General features: G+C 42.7%; 1 protein-coding gene across 1 annotated transcript in view; it reads left to right on the forward strand.

The window, feature by feature from the left end:
- Nucleotides 1–22,930, forward strand: part of POLR1A (RNA polymerase I subunit A) — a 37,025-nt gene extending 14,095 nt beyond the window's left edge. Inside the window, exons 14-34 of the mRNA XM_075420325.1 lie at nt 254–445; nt 1,301–1,444; nt 1,876–2,059; nt 4,848–4,930; nt 5,050–5,208; nt 5,546–5,644; nt 6,563–6,715; nt 6,908–6,990; nt 7,709–7,874; nt 8,403–8,624; nt 10,116–10,330; nt 10,965–11,132; nt 12,074–12,209; nt 13,229–13,386; nt 14,349–14,463; nt 14,876–14,992; nt 15,840–16,121; nt 16,755–16,955; nt 17,705–17,822; nt 19,081–19,245; nt 21,773–22,930. Of these exons, the coding sequence (XP_075276440.1) occupies nt 254–445; nt 1,301–1,444; nt 1,876–2,059; nt 4,848–4,930; nt 5,050–5,208; nt 5,546–5,644; nt 6,563–6,715; nt 6,908–6,990; nt 7,709–7,874; nt 8,403–8,624; nt 10,116–10,330; nt 10,965–11,132; nt 12,074–12,209; nt 13,229–13,386; nt 14,349–14,463; nt 14,876–14,992; nt 15,840–16,121; nt 16,755–16,955; nt 17,705–17,822; nt 19,081–19,245; nt 21,773–21,873 (3,261 nt within the window). The 3' untranslated portion in view covers nt 21,874–22,930. The remainder of the gene's footprint in view (nt 1–253; nt 446–1,300; nt 1,445–1,875; nt 2,060–4,847; nt 4,931–5,049; nt 5,209–5,545; nt 5,645–6,562; nt 6,716–6,907; nt 6,991–7,708; nt 7,875–8,402; nt 8,625–10,115; nt 10,331–10,964; nt 11,133–12,073; nt 12,210–13,228; nt 13,387–14,348; nt 14,464–14,875; nt 14,993–15,839; nt 16,122–16,754; nt 16,956–17,704; nt 17,823–19,080; nt 19,246–21,772) is intronic.
- Nucleotides 22,931–24,510: the final 1,580 nt, after the last annotated feature.

Genomic DNA, 24,510 nt, shown 5'->3' on the forward strand with positions numbered 1-24,510 from the left:
TTTTTCAAATTTATTCCTGGTTTCTGTTTTGTCTCCACTTGTGGTTCTTCTTGTCTAAAGAAGACTCAGCGCATCCAACTAATCTCATTCCTTTTAATATCAATGTCCGGGAGAGATTTAGTGGAGAGTTGTGCTGTGAGGACGAGTTCTTTACACATGACTTCAGTGCTTTCATCCAGCTGGAATGATTTTGGGAGCTGCTAGCACGTGACTTACTATTCCTCCCCAACCCTTTTTCTTGTTGCCTCTTTAGGATGGGAAGCCACTGCCTGGTCTCATCCAGGACCACATGATTTCTGGAGTCAGCATGACAATCCGGGGCTGCTTTTTCACCAGAGAACAATATATGGAGCTGGTTTACCGAGGACTAACAGACAAAAAAGGAAGAATTAAAACCTTTCCTCCTGCCATTATGAAGCCACAGCGATTATGGACAGGAAAACAGGTAGTTTATAATTTATTGCATTAAATTCTGGTGGTTCCAAAGTAAGCAGAGTGCTAATGTTAAAGGCAGCTCTGCTGAGGGTTGCTGAAAAGCGAGATCTCATAATCTAATCAACACCACATAGATCTTGGTGTGTGTTACTGAGCTATGAGAGTCGTCTTTCATTTAAAAGAGCAGTATTGGAAAAGTACTCTTCATTGTTGCTCTGAACAGTGTTGCAGATGGAATGCTGCAGTTTACAGGCATGAGAGCAGAGAAGGAATTTGTTGATCATGGTAAACTAAGTTATGCCAGTCAGATCTTAAAGGTTGTAGGGAAATGTTCTGGTATTTGACTTTTTGGTTGAGGTCATCATTAGGTTGATGTGATCTCTGGAAAGCCCAGGTGCTTCAGACGAATGAATGAATGAATGGATGCTTCAAATGAAGCCCAAAGCTTCATTTTCTGCTATTTTAAGAGAGTTTGACGTGCGATCCTAGTATTACGTCTCATAGCAGAGCAGGCGAAATTCTCTCCCAGTTTTTCCTATAAAACCCAACAGACCACTGTTCTTGTTTGTTTTTTTCTTTTTTTAATTTTCCTTTATATATATGCGTATATAGCTAATTATTGGAAAAGTCTTTGATGCCATATGTTTCTGAATAATTATGTGTCTCGGCTCATTGGTGTTTCAAAGGCTAGAGTAGGAAGAGGATATTCCTGTGTTGTAAACTTCAGCTTTCCAAGCTTTTAAAGCTTTGGTCTCAGTGGAAAAAGTACTTCAGATGTTGCTTTTCTCCTCCATACCAAATTCTTTATGTTGAGAAGGGAATATAGGAAATAAATACTTCTGCCACTCTTCCTGCTTCTTTGTAGGTTGTTTCTACATTGTTAATAAACATCATTCCAGAAAACCATGTCCCGCTGAATTTGACTGGGAAAGCTAAGATTGGTGGAAGAGCCTGGGTAAAGGGTCCTGCAAACAGATGTCTCGATCTTGATTCAATGTGTGAATCTCAGGTACGCTGGGGCAGAAGCAGCTCCGAAGGCTGGGCTGTATTGTAATAAAATTGTGCATAGAGTAGAGGAATGGGAAGGGAAACAGGCAGATGACAAAGTTAAAAACAGAAATTCGGCAACAGTTACTGCCTGAAGGTGGCGATTAGAGGATAGGCCTGGGGGTCGGGGAAAACCTCTATTCTGATCCTGACGGATACGGATTCCATCTGGTTTTGTTTGACCACGTGTCTTCGTTGTTTGACTTCATAGGTGGAAAAATATAGATGGTGTTAGAAGTTTTCTGCTATAAATTCTGAAAGTATAGATAATCTGACTGTATTTAACTGTTCAGCAGTACACCTGATTTTGTGTAGGTTACACATAAAAACCTGTGGAGATCATAATAAGATCAAAAGTTCTATCTGCCTGAATAGCCGTGTTTTATTTTTCAGGTTATTATTAGAAATGGGGAATTACTGTGTGGAGTCTTGGACAAAGCTCACTTTGGGAGCTCTGCCTATGGCCTGGTCCACTGTTGCTATGAAATCTATGGGGGTAAAACCAGTGGGACAGTCCTAACATGTCTAGGACGCCTCTTTACTGCTTATCTGCAGCTCTACAGGGGATTTACAATGGGTGAGTAACACAAGGACTACTTTACTCGTGTTGTAGTGCAGCACCTCCTGAGGTGTAAACTGGATGCTGTTAGGTATAATATATGCTAAGAGTTCTGCACATAAAGTTCCAGAAGACTGTCCTTGAGTGGGATAGCTGTTTGGCAACCTTTTTTTTTCTTTATCTTTTTTTTTGTTTGTTTTTGATCCTGGTGTTGGTGCATAGCTTACCTTCTAAGCAAAAAGAGAAAGTATAATCTTGAGTGTGTCCATCAAGTTCAATTCAACAAGGGCAAATGCAGGGTCCTGCACCTGGGGCGGAACAACCCCATGCACCAGTACAGGCTGGGGCCGACCTGCTGGAGAGCAGCTCTGTGGAGAGGGACCTGGGTGTCCTGGTGGATGACAGGTTGACCATGAGCCAGCAGTGTGCCCTGGCTGCCAAGAAGGCCAATGGGATCCTGGGGTGCATTAGGAGGAGTGTGGCCAGCAGGTCGAGGGAGGTTCTCCTTCCCCTCTACTCTGCCCTAGTGAGGCCCCATCTGGAGTACTGTGTCCAGTTCTGAGCTCCCCAGTTCAAGAAAGATGAGGAACTACTGGAGAGTCCAGCAGAGGGCTACAAGGATGATGAGGGGACTGGAACATCTCTCCTATGAGGAGAGGCTGAGGGAGCTGGGCTTGTTCAGCCTGAAGAAGAGAAGGCTGAGAGGGGACCTTATAAATGTTTATAAATATCTGAAGGGTGGGTGTCAGGAGGATGGGGCCAGATTCTTTTCAGTGGTGCCCAGCGACAGGACAAGGGGCAATGGGCACAAACTGAAGTAGAGGAAGTTCCATCTGAACGTGAGGAAGAACTTCTTCCCTGTGAGGGTGACGGAGCCCTGGAACAGGCTGCCCAGGGAGATTGTGGAGTCTCCTTCTCTGGAGATATTCCAGACCCGCCTGGACGCGGTCCTGTGCAGCCTGCTGTAGGTGACCCTGCTTGGGCAGGGGGGTTGGACTAGATGATCCCCAGAGATCCCTTCCAACCCCTACCATTCTGTGATTCTGTGAAGTTCTCCCTTCTGTCCTGCCTGGTCAAAGTGTACACAGTCTAAATGTCTTGTGTTGAAATTTTGTTTAGATCAAAACCTCCTATGAGTCTTTGTTATTTTTACTTCTCTGAAAGAGAACTGTTGCACAGAAACCAGAAAAACTGATAAAGTTAGATGGAAGAACTTCGAGGGGTTATTAATCAAATCTTGCATACCTTGCTCTGCTGTAAATCTTTTGGTAAATGTTTGGATTTCATTACAGTTTTGTGAACTCATACAAAAATGCACTTGGCACACAACAAGAATTTGACCCTTACCATACTCTCACCTCTTGCAGTGGTTGAAATATTTCAAGTTACCATGTAGAGCTTTACAAGATGTTTTTATACTAGTGGAATACTTACAGTATATAGCAGTGGGAGGGTTTAAAGTGGCTTTTATCTGAGGGCACAATATGATGACTTAGTTATGTAGACACAGTCAACTGGTAGACAGCAATAGTGAGGAACCAACAGACTGCTGTGAGCCAAGAAAAAGGGAAAGAGATCTTTTGAAGTGAGGAAGGTGATTAATTGTCTGTAAGACACAGAAAATATGTCTTGAGAGCCAGGGTGCAAAAACTAGTTAGGAAAAGATAATCAGCCTGGGATCACTAGGTAGTTAAAACGTCAGAAAAAGAGAAGTGGGACTGGAGCAGGATACTGGGATTTGGTGAAGATGAGATGATTCAGGACTGAGCAAAGTGAGACTGTGGGATGAGATGGATAAGGTTTGGGAGAAGGAGATGAAGTAGAAGAGACAAGGTTGTACTGGGGAAGGGAGAGCAGGGCTGGACAGAAAGAGTGAAAATAAAGGGACGTGCGATGGGGCCATAGGCTCCTTTGCCTTGTAAAGGTGTGTGCTACTCACTAGTAAAGTGTCCCGCTTGTTCCCCTACAAATGCTGTATGCTTAACCTGGGAGCAACCTCTGGAGGTGACCTAATGCAGCTCCCTGCTCATAGCAAGTCCTGCTGGACGAGCTTGCGCAGGGTTTGTCCAGTCAGGCTGTGAGTATCTCCAGGGATGTTGATTGTACAGCTGCTCTGGGTCCCTGTGCCAGCGCTACATCATATACATTGCTCTTTAAAGGAAATTTTGTTTGCTTGTATCTTTAAAGGGCAAACACGTCTTTCAGCCTCTCCTCATCCATCATGTGCTCCAGCCATTTCAGTGACCGTTTTAATGACTTGCGGCACCCCTTACAAGTAGCTTACGAGAGTTAGGGTTCCAACCTTCGATTCGTTCTGAACTGTTGTTATCCTGGTCCGATCGTTACAAGGGTCTGTATTTTTAGTTTATCTTTTAAAAAAAAGCTAGGAAATGACAGATTCTGTAAAGTTCAGCTGATAGGACCTTTGAAGCAAATGGAAGAGAAGCAGCAGTTTGATGTGGCTGGCCTGTAACACATTTGTTTGTGCAAGTGCACAGACTACGATTTTGTAGATGATGTTGAAGTTAAGACTTCTTAAGTTAGGGAGTTGATTTTGCACCCTTAATACTTAGCTAAGTTGATGTGTGGTTTTTTGACAGCCTATGCCTTCTCCCTCAAAAAGCACTCAGCATTTTTTTTTTTGTTGTTGTCAAACCTGAGTTAGCCTCATTTTAACAATTATTGTATCTTTAACTGTGACTTTCTTTTCCAGCGCTCTGCTCTCAAAATCTTTGACACCAAATGTGGTTCCTTCTTCCATTCTGTTTCAGTTTAGATCATGTTCTCTGTCTCTCTTCTTTAACAGGGATGGAAGATATTTTGGTTAAACCTGAAGCAGACCACAAAAGACAAAAAATCATTGAAAAGTCAAGCCAGCGTGGTATTGAAGTAAGTCTGTCTTGCAGGACTTCTTCCCCCCCCCCCCCCCCATAATTAAAAATTTTTAAATCCAGCCCTGTTTAATCATGCCTGCTTAGCACCTAAAACCCCCCATATTTTACTTTCAGGCTGTTAGAGCTGCTCTTACTTTGCCAGAAACAGCATCATGCGAGGAGGTCCAAGGGAAATGGCAGGATGCCCATCTCTGCAAAGACCAGAGGGATTTTAACATGGTTGATCTGAAATTCAAGGAGGAAGTAAACAATTACAACAATGAAATCAACAAGGTCGGCATGGAGGCATCTGTGTATACTAACCTTGTTTGGAGACTTTTGTATGAAGTTAATTTAATTTTGATGAGGGGTGCCTGACTGTTCTGGAGGCTGAAACTTTCCATCTGTCCCCAGCATGAGGCTTCCCATACTGCCTCGCCACCTCAACCTGGTCCTCCCTGAATGAGAAGATGGCTTAATATTCTAAGATGCTTTTAAAATTACAAATAGGAATGTTTGTGATTACTCATTGTTTTTTTTTCTTAAAGCCTTGAACAGGAATTGCTTTGGTTTATTATTGTTATTAATAATGGTTTGATTTTATTCCCTTCACCCCACCACAACTCTTTAGGTTTGCATGCCCCTTGGTCTCCACAGGAGCTTTCCAGAGAACAATTTGCAGCTGATGGTACAGTCAGGAGCCAAAGGGTCCACTGTAAATACAATGCAGGTAATGGCAGCTAGAATGCTTAGCAGCTACATGTGTTGATGTGATTTGTCCTAGAATGTAAGGTATTGAGAAGCTCTTGTGTGGATGTCTAATACCAAAGCAAGATTTTTGCTCTGGGCTTTGGGAATAGAGGCCTTTGGCATGAAAAAATTTTAGAAGAATGTAATAAAAACCTCAGTGGGTGATGGAGGAGAGTCAATGTTTGTTATAACCCTCTATTTTTGAATCAGTTCTCAGTACATCAGGATTTATAGAAACAGCAGACCTTGTTTTTAGAAGGAATGCTGCAGATTATACAAACAAACCTACTGCAGGAGAACTGTTCCTGGCCTCTGTTGGAGGCTGACCCCTCTTTTTCCTTCTTCAACTACTGAATAGGAACAACTAAATCTTACTTTGATTTTGGTAGAAATAGCAAGGATGCTTTTCCATTTTGCCTTCTGCAACACAGACACCAAGCAAGAAACAGTGTATAAAAAGGCCATCTAAAATTCTGTCTCTGAGGAGAGAGAATGACCAAAGCTCAAGAGAGAGAGGGTTTTGTTTTGGTTTCTTTGTTCGGTTTTTAGTCCAGTGCGGAGAGGTGGTGAGGGTTACGTAGGGACCTAAAAAATATTTATGATCTTTTTAGTTTCACCTCTCCTTGTACGAAAACAAACATGCAGACTGAGAATGGAAATGTTGAGGATGAGTCAGAGGGCTGGAATAACTTAAAAAGACCAGAAGAGATCTTCATGTCTTTTGTGCCCATCAGTAGCAAGAACATGTAATGAACTTGTCAACATTTAGTTAAAGAATATTTGGTGAACATTTTGATATTTATGCTGTGTTTTTCAGGAAAAAATGTTGAACTTATGTGAGCAAAAAGTTGGATGGAAAAGTGATGTTTCTTTTGCTTTTTTCCCTGTCCACGTTTAGATTTCTTGTTTGCTGGGCCAGATTGAGTTGGAGGGTCGAAGACCCCCACTGATGGCATCTGGCAAATCGCTGCCGTGTTTCCAGCCTTACGATTTCTCCCCTAGCTCAGGAGGATTTGTGACGGGCAGGTTTCTCACTGGGATCAAGCCTTCTGTAAGTTTAACACTGCTTGTGCTTATACTGAAGTTCATTTAAATCTGTATATTTTAATACAGAGCGTCTGCAATTTTAGATAAACGGACTTTGTTCACCTTACTTTCATATGTAGCTTTTGAGAAACAGCATTAATTGCCAGTCTTGGTGTACTTTTCAGCAGAATGCTGATGGTATTGTGTTTATGTTTAGGAATTCTTCTTTCACTGCATGGCTGGCAGGGAAGGTCTCGTGGATACAGCTGTCAAAACCAGCCGTTCTGGGTACCTGCAAAGGTAAGGGGCTTCTTTTAGAATTTGAGCCTTCAAAAGGTCCTTTTGTTTGTTTGTTTGTTGGGGTTTTTTGTTTTGTTTCGTTTTGGGTTGATTTGTAGAGTACTGTAGACTGGAAGAAGGGCCTGTAATCCTTAGATTAACTTCACTGTACTTGTGTTTTAGAAGTGTTTACTGTCGGAGTGTTGAATATTTGTTCTAAGGCCGACTTTCTAAAAGACTAGATCAAGTGGAACTCTGCCATCTCTAATTTATCTCTGGCACGTGGCAGCAGCAACTCTTCCTTTTGGAGAAATATTTTTCCTGGCATAAGTAAAGAAGTACAAATTCCAGGCAACACTTGTTTTTCTTGGGCACATTGTGTGGCCCTCGTCTTTATTCAAGCAATACCACCAGTATATAGAAGACGATGGAACTTTAATTGTTTCAGAGGGTAGTGAGGGGTTCTGAAGGAGGGATGCCCCCTCCTTTCAGACAGCTGTTGAAGAGTGACAGCAGAAATAGAGAGTCATTTGCTATGTCATTTTAAGTCACATCAGTCCAAGGAAACTGCACAGAGCCACATGCAGAAAGCTTTGCAATATCATTGTGCATTTCACCTGTGTGTTGTGTCTGTGTGATTTTTGGCTTCCAGAATTTTACATGTTAGAGTTATATCATCCTTGTTGTTTTGTAGCTTCTTAACAGCAGGGGTTTTTTTCTTTTTTTTTTTTTTGAACAGGTGTATCATAAAACATTTGGAAGGACTGGTAGTTCAGTATGACCTGACTGTACGAGATAGTGATGGCAGTGTGGTGCAGTTTCTGTATGGAGAAGATGGGCTTGATATCCCTAAAACTCAGTTCTTGCAACCCGAGCAGTTTCCTTTCATTGCAGAAAACTATGAGGTAGAACACCTAAATCTGAAGTATTTGTATGGGGTGAAGGGGGAGACTGAAATGCATGGTTAACATCTGTCATATATCTGTTAGGAATCCAGTGGCATAGTTGTTTCTCTCAGTCACTCTGAGACTAACCTATGTTTTTATTTGCCATTGTATTCAATACATGGAAGTGAATCTTAAGTCTGTGGGATGATTTAAGCAATCTCAGTTACAACAGAGCACCTAGCGCTCTCCCTGTTCTCATCTATTCTAACTCTGCACTTGGATTCAACACAGATGACTTTACTCTTTGGTCTGTCAAGTTTGATCAACTGCCTTTTACCAGTATTGTCACTGGTTATTAAAGAATGGCTATAGTCACATAAAGATACAAGGATTTTTGTCTGAGTTGTGTTGAAAACCAGTTTTTAAAATTGCTTTACAGCAGCTGAACATTCTGAGTGGCAGCAGATGACCTTTTCAGTTTGCTTTGCCTTTTCCGCTACAGTGAGCGTACAGAGAAGAATAATCACAGAAACACATTTCTTACAGGTAATCCTAAAGACAAACCATCTGGATGAAGCTTTGGCAAGGATGGAGTCTCACCAAGCTAACCAGCAGTTCAAAGCCATCAGAAAGTGGCGAGCCAGACACCAAAACTCTGTGCAGAGAGAAGGAGGTTTTCTGATGTTTTCCCAAAAGAAAATGGCAAGTGTAAAAGCACAGATTCCAGGAGGAGAAATAAAAAATGGAAGAGATCCTGCTACTTTACAGGTGACAAAAGCAGTTGAATTGAGCAAGCCCTCTAAAAAAGTTGCAGAATTCAGTGATTTTTTTTTTTTAATGGCTTTTTATGTCCCGAAGTGTTTCTCAGTCTACTTATACAAGTTACCTTTTGAAGGAATCATGTGTCAGCTGTGGGGGTGATGAAGCTGAGAATCATTTATTAGAGTCTGGGGGCCCTAGTGCTAGGGCAGAGGCCAAGAAGGTAAAACTGCTGGTTTTAGAAAACAGCCCATGGTTGTGGCTGGTTTGGGGAGATTGGTTCTGTTTGTTTGTTTGGTGGTGGGTTGGTTTTTGGTTTGTGTGTTGGTGGTGGTTTGTTTTTTTCCCCCCCCCCCATGTGCACAGAGTAGATCTCTGTTGGATGCACAGATGTCTGCTAGCTGGATGGAGAGCCTGTTTGAATAGGAAGATCAGAAGGCTGAGCCAGCCCTGCCTAGTGTTTCAGAAAAGTATTCTTGCTTAAGCCTCTTGTATATCAGGGCACTAATCTATATGTTACGGCTTCTAATGAAGATTGTGTGTATGGACACAGAGTGCAAATGCTGCTTCACAGCCTTGCTTTCACAAGGAATTTATGCTGGTAGAATGTGGACAGCTAGCATGAAACCAAGTTGAAGGTGTTGAGCTATATAACTCTGTGAGCTTGTCTGCAAATGTTATGCCAAATCACTGGTTCTTCTATTCAGCTATACTGAATTTGTGTTGCTATTGGCACTTTTGGTAATGTTCAAATCAATTTGGCCTGGGGATTCATTTACTGCTTGTTCATTTTTTCTTTCAGTAGATGGGTAGATACAGATAACGTGTTTATCTTGTCTAAGTGTGTTACAAAGCTCAGTGGACAGACTTCCATGTCTCAAGCCAGTTCCTCCTTCGTAAAACAGTATTTTCTGTATTGATTTTTTTTTTTAAGTCAGTATTAACTTTTTCCTTTATTAAATGCAACATTTGAAATGTTACTTGAAAGACTAGCAAAGTGAAGAAGAGAAATGAAACCGATAAGCATGCATAAGATGCAAGCTATGTTTAACGTCCCTGCTGGACTTTTGGGCTTGAATGTCGACAGCTGAAAATCAGAGAAGCTCCCTTTTCGTGCTGGGTTTGGACACGCGAGGTGGTAGTCAGCTAGAAGTGAAGATTTAAGTACGTCAAGGGGGTTCACTCTTGAGTGGAAGTCCATTCTTGATGATTAGATTTCACTGGTTTCTGGAGTGGTTACTATGGATAAATAACTGACTATTTCAAGTTTGTAAAGAACCTTGAAATCGTTTGGGATTGAAAGTGTGTTAAGTATCAGAAAATGGAGAACGCTGTATTTGTGGCCGAGATGTTTGCTATGTGTTACTTTCACCCTGAAGTTTTACGCAGGTAATCTTTTCCTTCTTCACTATTGCTCGATGGCTGGTGGAAGCAGTGTTACTTGGTTTTGGTCTTACTATGGATAAACCAGTCTGCTTAAAAATCTCCTGTCATTTCCAGTTATTGAAGATGTGGTATGAACTCGATGAGAAGAAACGAAGAAAGTATCTGAAGAAGACAAAGAAGTGTCCTGACCCAAGCCTTGGTGTTTGGCGTCCAGATACTTATTTTGCATCTGTTTCAGAAACATTTGAAAATGGAGTCGAAGATTACATCACCAAATGGGAATCTGAGAACAAACGAAGTTACACGCACCCAGCACTGTCTTCTGATAGGTAGTAACTTCTGTGTCTTCTTTGCGCTGAGCCAAAAACCAAAATACCTATTTTTGGACTGAGTTTGCTAATGATGAAAAGTCTTTATCAACTCTTGTTTTTGTTGTGACGTTTGCGAAACAAAGTACTGGGTTTCAGAATGGTTCCTGAAAGCCAAATGTGCTTACTGTGCAGCGGAGAGGCCCTGGTTATCTGTTTCTTCCAGACTTGAATTTTCCATGCTGCTAAGGGCTTTGGCACAGGCTTTATGGAATAACAGCAACATATTGCTGTCCCCCTGCATATAAAATAATACTTTACAGTAACACTTAAATATGCTCTTGCCACACCTTAGGGTAAGCAAGGCAGTTAAGATGAGCAAGTGGGAGTGAATGGACTCTCTTTTAACATTCTGGCAATTGTCTGCAGAGCTAAACTATGGTTTGGCCAAGGCCCCAGTTCTGTGTTAATGGGCTGTGTTTGTCAGATCAGATTGAGATAGACAATTTTACAGTTTCTGGAGTGTATTTATCCATAAGCTCCTAGGAGAAATTGGCTGAAAGAGGGAACTTTATTGGACTGAGCAATGTTTCAGTCTCTTACGAGTTCTTTATTTGTACTACATAGAGCTAAACCTCTTATTTCCTGTCTTCAGGTTAAAGGATTTGTTGTATTTAAAGTGGCAGCGATCTCTTTGTGACCCAGGAGAAGCTGTGGGTCTCCTTGCAGCTCAGAGTATTGGGGAACCTTCCACACAGATGACTCTGAACACCTTCCACTTTGCTGGCAGAGGTGAAATGAATGTCACATTGGGTATTCCAAGGTGAGAAAACTGTTCTCAGTGGTTCCTGTGCCATTTTTGGCACTTACGTAACAGTGCTTAATCTCACCAGCAGGTATAGGTGTAAACTTGGGGGCAAATGATACTTCAGTTTAATTTTAAATTGTGCCTGTTCAGAACTATTTTAACGTTCTACAATTTTATGGTTATTTTGGTTCATTTTCCAGATACAAAATATCTGTGAAGGCCCCTTACTCTTATCTGATGAATAGCAAATGGCTTATTTGTTTCAGTATTTTAGTCAGTGTAGTAGAAGTCTAAAGAAGTGGTGTTTTGTGGGTTTGCTCTCTGCTGACCTCTTCTTCCCCCAGCTAACTTTTAAACCTATTCCTTTCACACACAAGACTTCACTGCAACTATGGAATCTCGCAGGTTTAGTAGTATTACCACCTATGTAGAGAGAGACCTGTTTTATTGCAGCCAGGTTTCTCTGACGCTTCTGTATGGGGACAGTGACTTTATCAGCGCACACGGGTTTACCAGTCGGTCATCAGCTTGCTCTGAATAACGTGGGTGCTGGCCCTGGCCTTACGCATGGGTGTGCGATGCCTTCAGTGGGAGATGGTTGTGCTAAGTCAGAGAAGCAGGGGAGGGGGACGAAGCATGAGGAGCATACATTATGCATCCGTAGGAAACGGGCTTTGTTAGTTCTTCTGTTCTTGGAACAATTTATTATCACCTCTCTTCTCCTCCCATAATTGGGGTGATGATCTAATTGCGGAGGTAGAGCTACTGTTGTGCTGTGCCTGAGGAGGAACTGGAAAAGTGAAAAGGAGTAGTGCAGCGATAACCACAGCTCTTGACGCGTACGGCCTTGGTGGAACTGGCAGTTGCTGCATTCTGCCTAATTACATGAACTAGATATTTATTTGATTGCATAGTGCTTTTATCACTTAATTTGAAAGATCATTCTTTATTTAAAGGTTGCGGGAAATATTGATGGTGGCCAGTGCAAATATTAAAACGCCAACGATGAGTGTTCCTGTACTCAGCACCAAGAAAGCTGTCAAGAAGGTGAAACAGCTGAAGAAACAGCTCACAAGAGTGTGCTTAGCTGAGGTGAGCCTCCTATTCAGTGTATCCTTTGAGAGTCCGCAAAACAGTTTCCTGTTTGAGCCCATCCATCAGTCTGGCTTGGTAGCAGTTTCCATTTTTGAAGGCTTACTTATGGGTGCAAGGTGAGAGCGTCCTTTCTTTTCACCTCCTGGGTACCGAACATGGAACGTCTGCTAGGAAGTGCAGCGTTAAAGGGAATTACAGTTACTGTGGCTGTATGAGACTTAAATTCAATTCAACCTGTAGAGCTTTGTCACAGGCTGCAAACTCTCTATAGAACGTAAAGGGGGAGGGTGATAGTTCATACACAGCAGTAGTATAATGGTAGGGAGTATTTATGTTTGCTGCCATAACCTTGTTTGGTTTTTTTCTCAAGCTCGTTTTTGTCAGTTTCTACAATTGGAGAGTTTTTTTAGTCTTTAAGAGACAAGCTAATTGGCTGCGACAGGCATAGTAGAGACGTTTTTGTTTGTCCCCCACCCCTTCCTCATCTTGTACAAGCGACTGTGCTCAACAGAAGCAAAGAGCGTGGCTCCTTGGAGACTGAACGTACTGAAATCTGATGAGTCTGATGTATTCTGTGCTCCCTTTCTTCCTAGGAGTGCAGTCTTTCCTGTGCTCTCCTGCCTGCCCTACCCTCTTCTGTCTTACTCTTTGAAGTTGAAAGCGGCAAGGACAGAGTTAAGACTCAGCTCTGTCCTGAAATACTGTCATGCTTGGTGGGCATGGGTCAGTAAAATGAAGCTGTTGGCCCACTAAGAATTGTGGCCTTTTGTGAAGGAGTTGCGTGGAGGTGAGCCTGTTCTCCCAGTATTGCCCAAGTTAATTGTTGGGAGGAGTTTAAGCCAAAAAGAGTGCAGCAGGGTAGAGTCCCCTTCCCCAGGAGCCGCCACAAAGCCTCTGGAAAAGTTTGCCAGTTAGCCTTGTGTAATTCTGGTCTCTCATGGAAAGCATTGGAGCTGCAGGAAGTAAATGAAGTGTCTTCATCAAAGGAGTGACGTTCCTCCTTGTGGCTTTTGTAGGTCTTGCAGAAAGTTGAGATAGAGGAATCCCTGCATATGAAGTGCAAGCAGAACAAGCATCGCCTCTACAAAATCAAATTCCATTTCTTGCCCTATGAATATTACCGAGAGGAGAAGTGTGTGAAGCCCAGGGTGATCTTGCACTTCATGGAAACAAGGTGAGATTGCTTTCAGATACTTTAATACTTGGTCGCCTTTTGCCTTCCCATGGGCTCTGAGGGTCACTGCATGTTGTTCATTAGTGCTGCTATGGCTTTCAGAGCAACATCTTCCTGCAGGTGTGCTTGCAGAAGCATCTACGCAGTGGCTTTTTATGTCATGAATAAAACTGTGGATCTGTGGCTTGGTGACAGTGCAGAATTGTATCAGGGCAGATCTTTGACAGATCTCTGATGTACTGGGAGAAGAGCCATATAAGCAACCTCTCATTCCTTATCTTTGGACGCTTAAGCATTTATTACCAGCAGAAGTGTCTGAATACTTTAGGTATCCCTTGGTGTGCTCATTGAACAGAACTAAAACTTTTTTTGTTGTTGTTATTTTTTTTTTTTAAATAAATAAATCTGAAAAGGCTGGCTTTCCCCACCCCCCACCTTTCTTTATTCACATGCATCCTTCCCCATGTCTGGCCAAATTTGTGTGGTTAAAAGTAAAACACTTAATAATAAGGGTCTATTGAAAGCTATTTTTTGTTTTGCAAAAAGGCTAAAGGCTTCATTGATTTCTTCCTCCTTGAGGCCACGTGAGTTCAAGCTGGTTTACTTTATTCAACAATTTTGCATGTGCTCGTTGGCTTAAAAAAAGCAAGAAGTCCAGTCGTAAACAATCTCTTCTGAAGGTCAATTTGATGTCCAGACGAGCTTGTCGTTCCAAGCTTTGGATGCATGGCTACATCTGTGACTGTAAGAGAGGTCATACCAACCTTTTAATTCCTAAAGAAATGGGAAAGGATGAGAAGAAAACTTACTTGCCTTATTCTAGAAGTACTTTTGCATCCACCAGAGAATGTCTTGTTTTGAGTTGACTGGCTTCTTAAACAAAATAAATCAGTTTTCTGACAACTTGAAATTTGACTGTAATACTGCTGAGCTGTGACATTCTGCATTGCTGCTTCTTTCAGATTCTTTAAAATTTTTCTGGAAGCAATTAAAAGGAAGACTGCAAAGATGGCATCTTTTACCGAAGTCAGCGCCCGGAAGGCAACTCGGAAAGATTTAGATGGTGACCAAGACAAGGTATAGAAAAACAATACCTGCAAAATGCCTTTACCTGGTTTTGAGAAGCAGAATTTGGAAAAGGGTAACATATTTCAATGTGAACACAAAATGTGTGAATACTAAATTACTTTTGCAGTAAGTAAAGGCTTTTGCATGTTCCTTCTGCCACTCCTCTCCCATCAAGGACTGTCATATAAGCAGGCTGATAGCTTATCTATCTTGTAGACATTTATCTTGTTTAATGTTAAAGTTACCACGAGTGTAAGTTCATTATTTCTTTATAGTAGTGGCTTACAGAAATTAATTTGTCCTTGAAGGTAGAACATTGGACAAGGGATTGTTGAATTCCAAATGTTTGGCTAAAGCCTTTTGATGCAGTTGATGCTTCCTAGCAGTCAGCCTGATTATCTGCTCTGTCGTGGATTTCTAGATACAGACTGATCAGGGGGCTCCAGAAGAAGAAGAAGAGAACATTGTTGACGCAGAAGCTGATGAAGGGGATGGTGATGCTACAGAAGCAAAACGGAAGAAGAACCAGGAAGAAGAGGTAAGGATTTTATAGGTGCTCAGCATTGCGCTTTAATTCCCAATTTCCTCTGCCTTGGTTTGAGTTGGGAAGGAAAGCTGCCATTGAAACAAAATGCTGAAAAAACCCAAACCCCACTTGGAAGGAGACAGGCAAGTCTCTGCTTTGTGCTGATCTGTTTTGATTATAATGGGGGGAAAACTGTATCAGAAGATGGGGGCTGAGACTTGTGATGACCTTGGTCATCATAGTTGAGCCTGGTCACTGCTGTCGTTTAAGAGTGATACAGAACCATGCAAGTTAGAGCTGTATTTTTCCAAAGCCTTGTTCTTCGGGCATTGGATAGATGTATCTGGCAATCGGGTTGTCTGTGCTGTAGTTCGCTTTAACTTTACCTCTTGCTAATTTCATGCCATTCGTTGTTTTGAAAACTTTACTGTGGTTCTTAATAAATACTCTTCCTGGCCCTGCATGTATTTTCATGTTCACTAGTTCAAAATTACTGCTTAAAAGATGGGTTTCTGTAATACAGCAGGAGGGTAGAGTAATTTAAAATTCTGAGGGAATCTCTTCATCAAAGTTGGATTATGGGATGATCTATTTTTGGGGGAAAAACTAAATTCTGCGACAGTCACAATAATCGGTAGCATCCCTGACTGTACTGAGGAATAATGGCAAGATTATAAAGAAAATAATACAGATTCAGTTCAGTCTCTGTGTCTTTATAACAGAATTGCATTTTCATGATGTCACAGGCAAGATACTTCCCACTCAGCTGTCAAGAATATTCATGAATAAACTGTTTCATGGTGCGTTTTGTTTCTGTACGTGTTCTGGCTCAGATAAGCACAACATAATTTCTTTGTAGGTTGATTATGAGAGTGAAGAAGAAAACGGGGAAGAAAACGTTGATGAGAATCTAGAAGATGAAGAGGCTGAATCGGAAAAAGAAGAAAAGAGTCCTGGTGCTGAGGAAGATCAGACTGGAGCAGCTGGTGATGATTCTCAACATCTTTCCTTTATGTCTCAGACCAAAAAAGAGAAAGGTCGATTACTTCAGTCAGCTGAGTTGCGAGTAAATGCTGTTCTGGACAGCCACCCATCAATACAGGATTACATGTTTGACACCGAAAATGAACTGTGGTGTGAGGTAAGATGGTAGTGCTTGGAAACATCTGCGTGTGGTTGTGCAATGGGTGCGTGTAGCTCCCATGACAAATGGAGCTCTTCAGTGGAGTGGTGCTGCTGCTTTGTCTCAGCAATCCTGTATTAATATAGAAAAGCAGCAGTACAAGTGTACTTCTTGACATAATTTTGAGCAACTTCTAACTTTCAGAATGCATGATGAAATTTCTTTTTAAAAACAGAGTTTGGACCGGTTTATTGTGTTTTAATGTTTAAATATATGATGTACCACTGTGTAGCTCTCGAGGAATAAAAATGATGGTTGGACTGTTGAAAAAGTCTAAACATCTTAAAAACCAACCAAAAAAAAGCCCTATAAACACATATCCCACCCCCCTCCCCCAAAAAATCCACCCAAAACCCAACAGTCAGTGTGAGCTCAGAGATCTTGAAAGCAGTGTAGTGAATGGTGCTGGGATGTGGTGTCCTGATTAGCACCATTCAGCTGTAATTCTGGTCAGGCGTTCATGTTCCTAAGCACACAACTGGGGCAATTCAAGCTGTCTGCTTTTTGCCGAAAAAGAAGTAGGCTGGTTATTGAGCCTGATGTTCAAGCTTCCTTACAGAACAACGCTACGTTGATATTTTTTCCTCTTAGGTTTCATTGACGCTTCCGTTGACGAAGGTGTACTTCGATCTCTCCTCCTTGCTGGCCTCTCTGGCGCGAAGCACCATCATTCATGAGGTGAAGGGCATCACACGGTGCTTGTTGAACGAAAGTACCAATAAGCGAGGAGAGAACGAACTCGTTCTGCATACCGAAGGGATAAACCTTGCGCAGCTCTTCAGATACTCTGATGTACGTAATCTATTTATAATCCCAAACTTGAGTGGTCTTTTGTGTTCTAGGGAGGGATGGTGGATGATGGGTGCCATTCACGCTCATCAGAGGTGATGCGTAGTCTTTTCAGCTCTTAAACTCTCTTCCTCCTCCTTTCTCCCCCTAGATGTGTTCAGAGCTCAGCAGAGCCTTTTCTCAAGGGTAGCCTGCAGATCAGTTTTTGTGCAGCAGCCCAGTGTCTAATGACAGATAATTCCACACCATGCTTCTGACTGTCTCTCTAAATGTTACTTGAGGGAGTTCTTCCATCTAAATGAATTGCAGTACTTGGAGATGAATAGTTCTGTTACACAGTCGAGTCCATAACTCTACAAACACGGGATTGTTTTATGCTACATATTCCCTACTGCTTTTGCAAGTTCTGCCTGGCTGAGACAGGCTGGGCGTTGAATTTAACATGTTCCTCTGCTGCTTGGGTGGATTGTTTGTTTGCTTTTTCTAATTTCGGGTTGTTTTCTTCTGTGCTGAGTTTTGATTCCAGTACTCTTACTCACATATAAAATGCTGTGATCGCTAGCTCAGACATAAATCCCCAGAGTAATTTTTGTTTGTATTTGACTCTGAGCTGCTGCGTAGTTGTTCTGCAGCTGTTGGTGTTGCTTAAGCTAGTGAAAAATGGAGGAAAAAAAAAAAATCTTGGCTTAAGTTGTTTGGGAATACAGAGTAACTACTGTCATAACTTGCATCTGTGGTATTTTTGCTTTCAGATTTTGGACCTGAACAGACTTTATTCCAATGATATTCATGCCATGGCTAAGAATTATGGAATTGAGTCTGCCCTGAGCGTGATTATAAAGGAAATAAAAGATGTTTTTGCTGTATATGGTAGGATTTCTTTGTATTTTTAAAGATGGTCTTTACTATCATTAAGACAGGCAAACCCAGCCACAGTACTTACAAAGTTCTGGTTTTGCATGATCTTTTCATTTCTGTGTGTATTTTTAAGTTGCACCTTTTCACTGTTTTAATCATTATAGTGCCTTCTGTGAAGACATCATTACTTAAGTTCCATTTAATCAGTAGAAAATTCACTAGACTACATTAAATTTATTGCCCCTTCACAGAGCTTTTGTATTCTGGTGTATTTATTTTTTGCAAGCTGGAAGGTTCAGGTGAATTAACTATTAACGTGAGAGGAACCTAACTATGTTAGACTTGCATAGTGGCCCTGAGGATAGCATTAACCTTGCCTCACTCCAGCTTTTTAGTGATGGCTAGGCTAGGCTCCCTGTGTGGCTGAGTTTATATCTTTCCTGAAGGAACTGCGCTGTCTGAATGTCCTGCTCTCTGCGTAGATTATTCGGAGATTCTGGGCAACTAGCTTAGGGAAGGTGCCTGACTTCATAGGCTGCTACAGTCAGGCAAGCTGAATTTGCCGTAGGTGAGCTAAGTCTTGCTATGAATTAAGCTGTTGAAAAGAGGGAAGATGAATACAGCGGGAATTTTAGCAACCAAACAGATCAGATCAAACAGATTTGCCAGCTGGCAGCCCAAAATGGTCTGACCTTCACGTTGTTCAAGAACTGCTAGGTAAATGTTGACAGAGCTGTTAATGATCCCCCATCACACCGACTCCACAAGCATTGTTTAAAAAGAAGGGCTGTTTCTTTTTAACCAAAATAGGGTTTTCTGTGGATGCCTAACTTCACGCACAGCAAAAACCAGAACCTTTCTGACGGCGGCGCCTAGCCAACGCAGGCCGCCAGGTGAGGGGCCAGAGCTCTGTCCCGTCACAAACGGGTGGCTGTGTGGTCCCCTTCGACACAAACAAAAGATGATGCAGACCTTACTGATTTTTATGTGGAGAAACTCTGCCGCCGCACAGCATTCCTGACATTCTAGTTTCCCTGGAGAGAGATTGGTTTATGTTATCGTGAGGTCTGCCCCTCCGGGATGTTTGAGGGGAACAGTTAAGCCGGCTATGCCTGAAGAGGTGCAACTGGCGTAAGGATGTTAATAGCGATGTTCTCATGTTGGTTAGTTTCAGGGGGTTTAATTTAGACCTGATTTATTAAACTAAAAAAGCAAACCCAAAACCTTAGCCTGTGAATGCTCTGATGATTGCTCTTCCTTGTGTTTGTAGGCATTGCGGTAGACCCGCGGCACCTTTCGCTTGTGGCAGACTACATGTGCTTCGAAGGGTTTTACAAACCGCTGAATCGCTTTGGAATTCAGTCCAGCTCCTCCCCTCTGCAGCAGATGACATTTGAAACCAGCTACAAATTCTTGAAGGAAGCAACAATGATGGGTAAATGGTTTAGTTTCAACTATATTGCTGCAGCATTTCACATGTGCTTTGTTGTCATTGTAACTTTCCACTATTTTGACTAATGTGTAATTGCATTAGAGAGAATGCCAGAGGCTAAAATTTTAATTAAGCCCCTGCCTAGGAGAATATTCCAGATGTTTTTAATAAAATTCTGTCAGCTAAAATGAAGTCAGCTCCCACATGTGATTTGTGGGGTCTATGACTCCTTTCTTTAAGAATTAGATAGGCGTTTTTTTTAACAAACCTTAAGGTTGTTAAGATTTGTTATAGCAAAGCCTTTTAACAGACTACTGAATCTGCCTTTTTCTGTCTCTACCATTAAAATTGTCATCTCTGCCTTGTTTTCATGTCTCTGTTATAACTCCCGTAATTTCATCTCTCCTCTAACTTTGCTATTTAAAATTTTATTGTGAGAACAGCCCTCCTTGTTGTTACTTTGGTTCTGTTTTTCTTCGGCTTCGTAGCACTTTACTATCTTTTGCTTTTTTCCTCAAACACGGACAAGGAGTTGGACTCCTTTGCCTAATGGTGGGTTTCTGGTGCCATCTGAGATGCCCAAGAGTGTCCTTTCTGGCCTCTAGCTGGTGCTGTGGAAGGTGTAGAGTTTGCATGGCTGTGTGGATCATGTAGGACATCTGAAATGGCACTAGCCATCTGCGTCCAAAAATCTTGTGCTTTGAGTCTGTCGTTAGACAGTTTGTGTGATCAAGTGCTTTGGATGGTAATTACGTCTCCCTGTTGCAAGTAGCCTTGGTTTCTGTCACTTGCCAGCTGGAGAATTTCCTTCTTGGATGCTCCTGTGCTGCTGCCTTTGCTACCCGTTAAAAACGGGAAAAGCTCTCAACGTGATCTCTGCAGCTGGTGTCTTGAACAGCTTTGCGCAGATATCAGAGATGCTTTTATCACCGAATTCCTTTTTGTTAATGCTGTTTTGTACCTTTTCTGGGAAGGTAGTTTGGGTTTTAATGAATAGTATTGGTTACAATTGACTTAAAATTCATCTGAAAATCAGAAAGAAGTGTAAATCCGGGGTGAAGTTGAATGGAAGAGGATGTTTTGTGCACAGTTGCGGGCTCTCTCTGGATTTACGTTATGTCACATACTGACCTAGAAATAAGGTTTTTGCCAAGTGAGATGGAGCGACGTTTATAGATAATATTATGAATAAAGACGTGAAGCGCATGCTGACAGAGGGGCACGGTGAATTGGCAGGAAAGCGACACTGATTACAAGTGGAGGGAGCTAACTGATTTCACCACAACAGAACTCAGAGTCATAATGTTGATTGCAGCAGTCTGCATCTGATTTGCTTTAATGGAACTGATAACTTGACTGTGCATTCAACGAGACACTGCGAGGGTGCCTGCTTCTGGCCCTGGTCAGTAAGACGGAAAAAAGGCGGCTTGTGACCGCCGTGCGCAGCTGAGGTTGGAGGTGCCGTTAGCAGTGTGACTGCTGATCAGGGTTCAGTGTGCGGAGAGCACGCCGCATCAGAAGCGGGATCCCTTTGGCTGTTTGCTCGAAGAATAACTCACTGTTAACATCACGTGAGCAAACAGGACAGTTGTGACTGTTTTGGTTAATGATCTAACAAAGGAGCTTTTTTTTTTCCTTCAGCCAACACACATTTAGGAGCAGCTACTTAACTATTCAGCTGAGAGCAGAGCCGCAAGCACACACCATGCACTGTGCTGTGGTGCAGCTCCTCCTCCCACCCTGTATGGTGGGAAGTTCAGTACAGTTTGCTCAGTAGAATAAAGATGACCCAAACTTATCAAAAGTTCCAACAGTTTTATTTCCAGTCTTCTAGCTGCCCCGATGACAAAATTCCAGTTTGCTGGTAGTTAAGATGAATGAAAAACAGCCTGGATGCTTATAAAAACAGTGAAAGCAAAATAGTCCTAGCCAGACATGTCATCTGGAGGGCTTCCAAATTTCTGTGACACGATTTCGCTACAGTGAGTAACCACAAAATCAAAGGAATTCGTGGAATGTCTCTCCAGTGAAAAGTTCTCTTCATATCTAGCCAGAAGGATTTAAAATCCACATCAAAAGGATTCACGGTAACAAAGGAAAAAGGCAGCAATGAGAAGGGAATCTTTATGGTTTTGCCTCACTGATATATTATTTTAGTGATCTATTTAATCAGCAAAACATGTTTACTGGAAGGTCAAATCTGTGTTCACTTAGAATTCAGAACGCGTTGTCTTTTCATGCTGAATAGGGAGAGTTTTAGTAATGTGCGGCCTAAGTCTCTGCTTGCATGGAAAGGTTGGGACGAGATAATAGTTGCTGTACAAGGGGTAGGAAGAGTGTTGGACTCCTGCTCTCAGAAATGCAAATTCAGTCCGAGCAGAAGGTGGCAGCGCCTTGCTGAAACCGGGGAGGGTGGGGGGCTGAACCAGCTGACTGCTTACACCTAAACCAAAGTGCTTTTGTTTCAGCACTGACCTTTGAGAAACCTTTGGAAACATCCTAATGGGGTTTTGTTTGAATTCTGTTACAGGCGCCCACGATGAGCTGCGGTCCCCCTCTGCATGCCTGGTGGTTGGCAAGGTTGTGAAAGGAGGGACTGGTTTGTTTGATCTCAAGCAGCCCCTTACATAGGGCTTTGGTCACAACAGAAGGGTTGTGAGATACCTAAGAGATACATCTGCTCTACAGCTGTGCGACAAGGGCGCATACCGTGTCCACAGTCATCTCCCCAGCGCCAGTAGGTTTGTTCATCTGGATACCTGAGGAGCCTAATCTGTTGAATGAGAATGTCTGCACCTATAGAAGCTATCCTTTGATCCAAAGAAAAGTTTATTTACTGTTCATTAATGTAAAAAGTTTGATTATAGGTTTACATAGAGAAGAATAAAATGAAGGAGACCGTCTGGGTCTCACACAGGCCGTGCAGCAGCTGTGGCAGGCAGAAGTCAAAGCAGCATCTGTTTACGCTGTGGAATTTTTGTGAGGCAGAATCCTCTCTGGGTGGGTCGTGCTGGTTGTCGCACGGCGAATTTGCAGCGTTGGAAATAGCCCTCGGACTCCCAGGTGTAGCTGGGCAGCGCTGTGCTGAAGCTTCAGCGTTGGGTTGAAGCGTCTGTGCTCGAGGCATATCCTCTTCTTTTGCTGTACTTGCGTGCACTGCTGTGACTTTTATGAGCCTTAGAGTATGCATTTTCCTATTGTGCTACTTCTTTTATTAAGAATTATGTGTCTGTGACACAGTTCTTTATTAGCCGAAGATCCAAATTCAGAGTTTTCATGGTTTCTATAGGCATTTTCCAATGCCTGCTCCTACGACTTCATTGTATGGAACAGATCTCCTGACATTTGATAAAGATTTATTCCTTAAATGGCAACGTGAGCTGCTGTGACAGTGACTACACAAGAGTCCTGTAAGAATTACCGACAGAGAGCTTTTTAAACTGTTTTTGCTTAAATGTTCTGTATCAAAGAGAATATTTAATAAATGACATTGCAGAGAAGTACTCTGAACGCCCTGCTCTGTGGCTGTGTTACCGAGGGGAGTTTGTCATGCAGCCAGCAGCCATCACTTCGACTCTGATGGCTGTTAAAAATTGCGTAGCCAAGAGCTGTTAGCCACACTTCAGAGATCAGACTTTCTTGGTTTTTTTGATTTTAATCAGAATTAAATGCACACAAGTAGTTAAAATTCTCTGGAGTTTGCTTACTACTATATAGGTAGTTTTCTGACAGATTTCACAGAGTTCAGAGATTTCTGCCAGTTTTCTAACAGCTTTCAACCCTTGATTGGTCTCAGCGGTACCTCTAAGCTGGTGGCAAGGTGCCAGAGCTCGCTTAGTCAGCTGAGGAGCCCCTGCTTCCAGTGGAGCTGTGCTGACACGGATCAGATCAGGTAGTGGGAGGTGCTGGTTTGGGACTGTGAAAGAGCCTCTGTGGAGTGCCTTGATGAACTCCATTCTGCCTCAGACCCTTAAAACTGTCACATGTCCTGCAGATTGCGCTGAAGCTTAACAAATGCATTAGCTTGGTAGGTCTCCAGCTGCACTTTGCAAATCTTCATAAAAGACTTCCTTGTGTCTTTCTCCAGTCTTAGCACCTGCTATGAATTTCTCAAAAACACGTCATTCTGCGAAAAACAGCAACAGAAATACTTGGATACAGTTTCACAAGTGGTTAGGGGGGCAAGAACAAACATGGTGACAAAAAGACTTTTAATTTCAGGCTACAGTCTATATTGTTACAGACCATTTGCTGAGACAGTTCCCCAAGAAGTGTTCGCAGTCCTGCAGTGAGGAGCACTGCGCCCCGTTTTCTGTCTGGACACGCAGCATCCTTTAGTTCTCTAATGAGCTGGACCTAAATAACTTGTTCATATCATTTCTTTGCGAAAGCTGAAGAGGTCGCTTTGATTGTGTCACAGCAATGAGTTGTCTGCAGAGTTATGGAGCCATGAAATGCAAGAAAATTTACTAGTCTTATATTTTGGCATAGTATATTCGCATATAAATTCTGCATGTTTGAAATGTGTGTATGTGAATTTACGCTGTGCTGCAACTGACAAGAGAGTGGGTCTCCTGAGCAGCTCAATCTCCTTTTCTAGATACCAGCTTGCTGTTCTGTTGCTGTCTGCAAGCCCCCGAGGCCAGCATTGCCTGGAGCAATCCTTCTGGCAGGCTTCACAGAATCACAGAATGGTCGGGGTTGGAAGGGACCTCTGTGGGTCACCCAGTCCAACCCCCTGCTGAAGCAGGGTCACCTACAGCAGGCTCCACAGGACCGCGTCCAGGCGGGTCTTGAACATCTCCAGAGAAGGAGAATCCACAACCTCCCTGGGCAGCCTGTTCCAGTGCTCCTTCACCCTGAGAGTGAAGAAGTTCTTCCTCATGTTCAGACAGAAGTTCCTCTGCTCCAGTTTGTGCCCGTTGCCCCTTGTCCTGTGGCTGGCCCCATCCTCCTGACACCCACCCTTGAGATATTTATAAGCATTTCTAAGGTCCCCTCTCAGCCTTCTCCAGGCTGAACAAGCCCAGCTCCCTCAGCCTCTCCTTGTAGGAGAGATGTTCCAGTCCCCTCATCATCCTCGTAGCCCTCCGCTGGACTGTCTCCAGTAGCTCCTCATCTTTCTTGAACTGGGGAGCCCAGTACTCCAGATGGGGCCTCACTAGGGCAGAGTAGAGGGGCGGGCTTGCATGTTTCTTCAGTGGTGAGGAGTGGTCCTCTGGGGTGGTGGGGCAGTAGTCAGCCAGTATGCTTTAGGGAGCAAGGGGT

This window comes from Opisthocomus hoazin, chromosome 5, assembly GCF_030867145.1.
Source record: "Opisthocomus hoazin isolate bOpiHoa1 chromosome 5, bOpiHoa1.hap1, whole genome shotgun sequence".
Classification (NCBI taxonomy): domain Eukaryota; kingdom Metazoa; phylum Chordata; class Aves; order Opisthocomiformes; family Opisthocomidae; genus Opisthocomus; species Opisthocomus hoazin.